The 8,221-nt window shown below is 48.2% G+C and overlaps 1 protein-coding gene across 2 annotated transcripts; it reads right to left on the bottom strand.

The window, feature by feature from the left end:
* Positions 1-216: 216 nt before the first annotated feature.
* Positions 217-8,218, bottom strand: u2surp (U2 snRNP-associated SURP domain containing). Of its 2 annotated transcripts, none has more exons than XM_068747812.1 (26): positions 8,174-8,218; positions 7,300-7,398; positions 7,103-7,217; positions 6,857-6,981; positions 6,705-6,775; positions 6,498-6,586; positions 6,313-6,348; positions 6,100-6,182; positions 5,780-5,945; positions 5,468-5,679; positions 5,039-5,082; positions 3,520-3,624; positions 3,372-3,438; positions 3,116-3,279; positions 2,873-3,035; positions 2,693-2,772; positions 2,539-2,626; positions 2,296-2,433; positions 2,007-2,199; positions 1,801-1,914; positions 1,690-1,741; positions 1,461-1,608; positions 1,248-1,358; positions 1,037-1,164; positions 772-948; positions 217-689 (listed from the first exon to the last, which is right to left on the bottom strand). In XM_068747812.1, exons 1-26 carry the CDS (start codon positions 8,216-8,218, stop codon positions 554-556), a joined length of 2,949 nt encoding a protein of 982 aa, XP_068603913.1. In that variant the 3' UTR covers positions 217-553. The 2 variants fall into 2 exon arrangements, with proteins under 2 accessions (XP_068603913.1, XP_068603914.1); XM_068747813.1 differs by having other exon boundaries at positions 1,834-1,914.
* Positions 8,219-8,221: the final 3 nt, after the last annotated feature.

Below are 8,221 nucleotides of genomic sequence, written 5' to 3'. Positions count from 1 at the left end.
TGTAACGTCGGCGCAAACCACAGAGCAGGACCTTCCGCTCTCGGCCCTCCCTCTCTCCACTACTCGCGCGTACATAACACGACGTCACTAGTCTTAAAGGGACAGCGCAACAATAACACGCTGACAATAATCCCCGAGCGATCGTCACGCGATCGACGTAATGGAAACCCCAAAACCTGATGTTTCAATGACTCATTAAAACATCAACAATTTATTATGAATTATTTTTAATGTTAACTACAAAAACAGAAAATGACAGCATGAATGTGACAACCGTCATCACGCAATAGGGGTGTGGTCTACCACATGGATGATTCCATTAAGTGTGTGGGGGGGGTGAATCAGGACACACGAGCACATTTCTTTGTACAATATAAAACAATGGGGGCCCCATCCATTTGAAACACCAGGTGACAATCCATGCCCCCCCCCCCCCTTCGTTGTCTGTACATGAACGCTGAAGGCAGAGCTCCTCGGTCGGCTTTTCTTTTATACAACACGGCGTGGAGAAGGCGACGATGGGCAGGAAGGAGAAGCGGCTGCTTCGCGCGTTTCAGTGTTTGCTCTTCTTGGATTTTTTGTGGGACCGATGAGGCGATCTCGACTTGGAGCGGGACTTCTTTGTGGATTTCTTGGGCGTCCTGGAGCGCGACCTCCTGGATCGTTTGGGTGTACGAGGCGAGGGCGATCTGGTGGAACCAAAGAAGACGTTTGAATTATTTTCCTGAAGACATTTCACCCTTTAAAGTCAACCGAGAATCAGTTTCCGACCTCTTGGAGGACTTCCTGCTGCTGGAGCGAGGAGAATCTTTATGCGAGGCGCGGGAGGTCGTGTCTTTCGGGTACGACCGATCGGAGCGCTCCGATCTCTCCGAGCGCGGCGACGACGACCGACCTCGTCTGCTGCTGCTCCGCGCGGGGCTGGCCGAGCCGCTGTGACGCCGCTTCCTGTCGACAGGAAGGGACGAACGCATCCGTCAGACAGGAAATGAAACATCCCGTTGTCCTCGGCTCGCTGCAACGCGGCTGAGCTCACCTCTCCTTCCTGGTTGGCGTGTCCTCCTTTTCCTTCTCCTTTTTCAAGTCTTTCAACCGTGCCTCGGCCTTCTCCTTCTCTTTCCTCTCCTTCTCTTTCTCCCGTTCGAGTTTCTCCTTTTCTTTTTCCTACCGTGACGGAACACGATTTAGTCACTTTCATTTTGAAAGTCGATTGACTCTAGGAATGCAGATTTGAAAATGTCAAACACCTTTTGCAGCAGCTTGTCTCGGTAGTGCTCCACCTGCTCCTGGAGACTCTGTCCGTGTTTCTTGGGCCTTTTCCCGGACTCCAGCTCATCCTGGAACTTCATGACTTTAACCTGGTTGAGCGTTAAAGGAAACATTTTTCCCCAAACGATGAATTTCATTGGCACAGAAAACCCCCACCACAGATGTCGGCGACGCCTTTTAAGGTCACGCACCTCTATCTCTCTGAGCTTGCTGCGTTTCTCCTCATTCATCGCAGACATCTTGGTTTTCACATCAGACTCATCTCTCACCGGGTTGAAGAAGCTCTGGTTATCTTCCGAGCGAGGGCTCCTGTCTTCGAAGTCGCTGTCCTCGTCATTCCTTGAGAGACGGACGGAGTTTACAAAACGTTTAAATGTGCACCGAAGCCATTCGACGCTTCGGCATAAAGACGGAACTCACTTTTTTGCTTCTTCCGGTTGCTCGAATGCCTCCCACTTAGACGTCGTCACGGCTACGGAGCAAATTAAAGACAGCAGGGGTGAGACTAAAAAAAAAAGACATTACGGTGACTCAAATGTAGTTTGGAAAACTTGAAGGTCGAACCTTGAGCTTGCAGCTCCGACTCTTCCACCGCTTCCCATTTTGAGGGCGCGACCTTGAAGGTGGCCTCCTTGGATGGATCCACTATAGAAAGCAGGAACATCACAACAAACGGAGGCAGCTCTGGATTCAGAGCTTCATTAACCGTGTCCACATCATCCCGCCTCTCTACTCACGAGGTATTCCATCAATGTCTTCTTCCATGGGCTTGATCGGAACGCCGTCGAGGTCGTCCAGAGCGGCGCCGTCGATGGGAGCCCCGTCAATCGTTCCCGAATCGATCGGCACTCCGTCCATGTCCTCCAGCGAAGTGTTCTCCACATACTCCCCCACTATCGGGGCGCCGTCAATGTCCTCCACTGGCTCAGGCTGGGCAAAGATGGCGCATGCAGATTGATCACAAGCCATGGATTGAGGGGGGGGGGGGGGCGTTACGTTACTCTTAGATCATTCCCCCCCATTTACCTCCATAATGATGACGGGAGATTCCTTCTCTGCAGACAGATTAACCAGACCGAGGAAGATGTTCTGCAGCTTGATGAGGAAGGGGTCTGGGTACACGGTCCACTCCTCCCAGGCCCGGAAACACGCCATCACTCGTTGCTGCCATTAAGAAAAGAGAGGAAAGGTTGAGAGGGGGGGGGGGCGTCCTCTCGATGACCCGAGTGTGTAAAATGACTTTAAATGCCACGTTTAAACATTTGGTACCTTGAAGTTCTCGCTCTGCAGGTGACCCTGTATCGCTTTATACGTCGCATTCAGGTCTGAGAAGATCTGGCAGAGCTTCGCCTCAAAGCTGTTGGTGATTGGACGAGCGTTAAAACTGAGCCGGAGCTGAGCGAGGGGAAATTACAGCGCTTACCATTTCCTGTAGTAAGACGCGTTGGCCACTTTGGCAGAGGAGTTATACAGCACATCCGACACGAGATATAGCCGTGCAATCTGAAAAGAGAAAGAGAAGACGTTCATCCTTAAAGCTGGACGTCCGGCACAGAATCCGACATCGGAGGATGCTCCTCTTCTTTGCAGATATTTATCTGACCTTCTTGGGGAGCGGCGTCTTGAGGATGGACAGAGATTCCGTGACGCATTCCACGATCTCTTCGGCTGCGTCGGCACGGCCGAGACAAAACATCATGACCTCCGCTACGTCGCCCCTCCTGGGGGTCAAACCGCGGAGCATCTCTTCCAGTTTGTCCCTCTCTCTGCGGCAGACGGGGGGGGGGGGGGGAATAAGAGCAAAATCGATCCAATGTTTCAATTAGCTGTATGTCAGAGGCCTTACTCTTCTTTCAGGCTGCCTTTCTTGCTGCCCTCCTCCTCTTCGTCCTCATCTTCGCCATCATCATATGGCCCGTGGAGATATGGATTGAGGGGAGGCGGCCGCCACATGGAGCCGTTCTTAAACATCCTAAAGTCGTCTGTTCGCCATTTGGCCGGAGCTTCACCCTGAGCAGGGAATCATTTACGGTCGATGTCAAACAGGCACTCGCCCTCGACGTGGGTCGGACACCGGTGAAATACGGCGACGGGAATCAAACCTGGAGTATGGAGTAGATCTTCCATCGGTAGTAAACATGAGCTGGACTTTGGTTCTCAAACAGAAACCTGGATCAACCAAAAACAAAAAGCTTGAACACGCGGCGTCGCGACGCGGCGTGATTGACGCGCCGCCGACGCCACACTGACCTGTACATAGGATTGCTTATTTCTCGGTTCATGATCATGGCTTCAAACATTGGGCCTTCACGCACCACAAACTCGATCATTCGGTGGATGAGAGAGAGCAAATTCCTACAAGAAAGACACAGTTAAAGCAAACGGATTCAGACCAGCCGGGCCCTCGCGACCGCTACAACGGTTTAACTTCTGCCCGGTTCGTCGACGCGCAGGACAGTTGTCTCTTCACAGGCGGCGTCACCGAACGGCGCCGCGCCGCAGAATACTCAAATGGTATTAAAATGACTATTAAGACGTGTTTATTACCAGCGTCGTAAGAACGAGACGATTCTCAAGAGACAACTGTGTAGCGTCTAGTGACGAGGCATAAATTAAACAACTATTCCTGCGAGGCTTTGCTTAATATCAATGAAAAAAAGATGACGGCAAAAAAATAAATAATCTAAGATGTGAACTGCTGATGTTCCAGTAAAACTTTTAATGTTCGTTAATCGTAATAAAAACCTAAATCAGGGTGACGGTAATATTTTTTATTGTGCCCGTGCTCCTCTAAACTGTAGCGGCACGTCTCTTAATTACTTTGCACCGCCGAGACCAAGTCTTTAAATTCAACTTCACAATGGTGGAACTGTGAGAGTGAGACGTGGACAAAGACGCTGCCTTAATGGGAAATGTCTCATTCCCACTCGTCTCCTGACCTTTACGTGAAGTGAGGAAAAACATCAAAGCAGTACAGGATTGTTATCTACCGCCTGAACTACAGTGAGAAATGAGATCGCTAAAGTTCCTCCGTGACAATTGTGGTGAGATAAATGGTGCAGGCTGCATAAAACTAACCCTCAAGCGGCCAACAAGGCGACGTCTTCATTGCCAACACAAATCACATTTACTTGTATTGGAGCCGATCGTACCAGTGGCGGGGGGGGGGGGTAAAATTCAGTATACTTTCCCAATCCATCCCAAGAGGCTTTTCAGGTCCCTCGCGGCTGCAGACAGTTCAACTTGTGCTGCTCACCAAGGCCAATGTCAAAGGTCGTATGTAGGCTAATGCTAGCAGGTTTGGATTTGTTTGGCGGGGGGCCAGGATTACTGAGCTCCCCGCCCCCCATTTTGAGTGACAGAGGCCGAGGGGGGTAGACAGTCTGACTGAGCAATGGTCAGAGAGCAGGGCTTCGACTGCAGAGCTAGGATCAGTGTGTAGCAGGAAGGGAAGTGTGATGGACTGAAGTTAGCATGTCTGGCGCTAAACAGCACATATAATGGACATATTAATGACTTTTAGTGCTTTCTCTTGCTACTTATTGAAAAGAAACATGACTGAGTGAACTGTGAGAGCAAGATACAAGACAAACCCCGTTAAATCAATATTATTCTATGGCCTAGTGTGACATGAGCCTCAACCATTGCTCACCCCTACCGACCAGCCCCCCGTAGCATGCAAGTGATCAACCGATCCAGCTTTATGCTTCATTATGGGATGTTTTTCCGAAAGTTTGTGTACCAATTTTAAAAAAGGAAAATCATGTACCTTTCTGTTGGGATAACCACTTTGACTATGGCTTGCGACAGAGTCTGTATATGAAGTCACATCAGATAATAAACATAGAATGTGAGAATTGTTAAAAGGCAACAAGTGAAAAGTATAAAAAATGCATTTTAAAAAGTGCAAATAGACAACGACTATCCTTTACGGCTGTCAGCTTCGCTAAAAGGCCAAAATACACGCCGAGACTCTCGTTCTAACCCGTCGCTAACACTGAGATTGTTCCACTCGTTAACATTTCATTATTACCACACTTACAAAAGACTGCAAAACTACAGAATCTATTGCTGGTGTCAAAACGGGATTAAAATCTACGCTGGCCGATTCTGAAAGCTAACATCTCACCAGCTGCATTAACAAAGCCCTGCCTTAAACCCAAGAGAAAACCCCCCCGAGGCTGACAGGCTGAGTTACCTTCTCAAACTCGTCCTTGTTTTTCGGCGGCGCTTGCACGGGGGCATTGGGGTTCTTTAGCCTCTCCCGGGACTGTGCATTGAAAGGAAGGCCAGAAGGAGGCGGCGGGAGTGTGTGCTCCATCATGGAAGGAGGGATGTAGATGGGGTGGGGCGGAATGGGCACGCCTTTGCCCCATCCTAATTTCATCTCAAAGTTCATTATCATCTTTCCTGTGAAAGGAGATAAAAAAAAAAAAACAACATGGAGCAGTAAGAACCCAGAATCAAATAGTTTTTTATTTACTAACAATAAAAAGACGGCGCTCTGCACCATTCAGGTTCTTGAGCGCTCGCTCAGCATCCCTCCTGTTCATGAAAGCCACAAAGCCACAGTTCCTCTCCCGAGCCCTCTCCTCATCCGTCCTCGGCCACATGATCTTCACACTCGCCAGCGGGCCGTAGCGTCCAAACTCTTGGCAAAGCATCTCCTCGTTCATCTATAAAATAAAAAAGGTTTTTTTAAATGCATATGGAGAACATACTGCAAAACGCAACCACGTGAAATCTCTTTAGATTCAGAGTCGGCCTGCAGCAAAGCAATAAAAGCTCAATTCAAGGACTCCTGTAAGAAGGAAACATCCGTCTATCCACCTGTGGATTGATGTTTCCGAGGTACAAGTTCGTCGTGGATGGGTCTCCGACATCGTGGGAACCCGGCGCGCAATCATCCAAAACTGCAGAGACAGGAGAAAGAAAGAGAGACGGCAAGAATTTCCAACTGCTGCCTGAGAGCAACCGATTTCTTTTTTTTTTTTTTACAAGATGAAGATAGTATTCACAGCCACTATATCAAGTCAAAATTACCACTGGACGGACGGTTTCTCCTTGAAGAACCATCCGCTAAAAAAAGCAGAAAAGCAGTATAAATTTTGTTTCAGGGTAGATGTGGCGAAAGGGTGAGGGGGGGCTGTGGGTAAGGCGTGCGGGGCGGGGCTATCTCAGGCCGAGTTAGCGAGAGGAACGCAGCCGTGAAGCTCGACGACTCTTACATGAACGTCTTCCTTCCGCGCCCGAGAGAGGTTCGAAACGGCTGACGCGTCCTTTCATCTTGTACCTCTCGTCTCTTTCTTCCTGTATTCTGCAGGAATAAAAGCACACCATGCAAATATCAGGTAAAAACCTGCACCCCTCCACATCGTCACGCCGCCACGCTACAAATCACAGGCGGATTCTCAGTTATTGGCGCTGAAACGCACTGTTTAAGTTCCTCTTTGAAAAGCTCCAAGTTGCTCTTCTTCTTTTCCTTTTCGCTACCTTTCTTCGAAGACTGCAAACACAGACGAGGTCGTATTAAAAAAAAACTGCAACGTGTACTCCAGCAGTATTCGTCACCGGTGATGGTACTTACGTGTTTTTTGTCTAATGCTAAGAACTGAGGCGGCGTGTCCAAAGGCAAAAAGCTTTTTGTCTGGCTCTCAAAGCGCGACTTGGGCTTGTACAACCTTCCTTTCTTTTCATCAGCGGCTGCTTCATCTGAAAAATGACATATATTTTCACTGAATTTTTCCATCACACAAGTGGTGCATGTTGTCAGAGTCACGATTAAAGAAGGTCGTGAAAGGGAAAAATAAACATTGCAAATAAGACGTTTTACCTTTCGATGCATTAGCAATACCACCACGGACGAAGGCCTTGACTTTCCCCTCACCGCCTCCTTCAAAGGCTGCAAGGAACTCCTCATAAATCTCTGCCGCCGCCCGCTCGTCCTCCTGAACAAAGACACCCAGCGTCAATATAAATATATGCAAAGTGATGATGAACAATAGCTACAAAGAGGAAATGTGCACTCGCTTTTTTCTTTATTTCATCTTGCTCCTTTTTGCTTAGCGTCCTCTTCGCCACGGCCATTTTTCCAATGCTGAAAGACTTCAGTTTGCTCTCAAGCAGCGCCTGTAAATGTTAAAAACAACGAACGACTTTCAACATTTTATCATTTATCAATGTCATCATGTAAAAAAAAAAAAAAAGGAAAGTAAATAACCAAGGTGTCACCCAGTGTTGGTCCTTATTCTGTTGATTTTTTGGAGCCTGGCCCTTGTGTTGTGTTGTGTTCACCATAAAAACCAGACAACTCACAACACTGCGAAGTGGGCTGTGTCGACACGCATTCCACTCATAATTGCCCAAGACGATAAGATGGTCATGATTTAAGCTGCATTTTTAAATAAATCACTTTTGATAAAGTGAGATAAATGTAAGCAAACTACAGAGAGGCCTATCAGCAAGCATCTGCTGCCGCACAACCACCGAACGCATTCGTGAAGCGCGGAATGACTTCTACGAAGAGCGCAGCCTGAAAGTTAGGCCCGAGTTCCCAGATAAACCATTACTAAATACTAAAGTTCACATATAAATGAAGAAAAACTTTGTTCCGAAGACCAATTATACTCATATCAACCGATTAGCTGCGCGACTTACATGCGTTTCAGCATTAACTATCCCCGTCATGGTTGTGTTTGTAAAATCGTTAGCTTAGCCTAGCTAAATTAGCCAGTGTGGCCGGAGAGCAGACGGTCTGCTTTAGCGCGTTTGCGGCTAGCAAACACTCGTACGAGCAATTCTTGTATGTTACAGGGTTCAAATGTGTTGATAAGATGGGATGTTAAGGCATACCGCCGCCTACATTGTGTTTACTGAAACCGATAAGAACAAATGGTAAATTCACCTTAGCGTTAGCTCTTTCAGAGCCACCAGGCGCTCGGTCCGCCATCTT

This window comes from Brachionichthys hirsutus, chromosome 14 (genome assembly GCF_040956055.1).
Source record: "Brachionichthys hirsutus isolate HB-005 chromosome 14, CSIRO-AGI_Bhir_v1, whole genome shotgun sequence".
Classification (NCBI taxonomy): Eukaryota; Metazoa; Chordata; class Actinopteri; order Lophiiformes; family Brachionichthyidae; genus Brachionichthys; species Brachionichthys hirsutus.
Note: the sequence above shows the minus strand (reverse complement) of the source record. Positions and strands in the feature narration are given on the sequence as shown.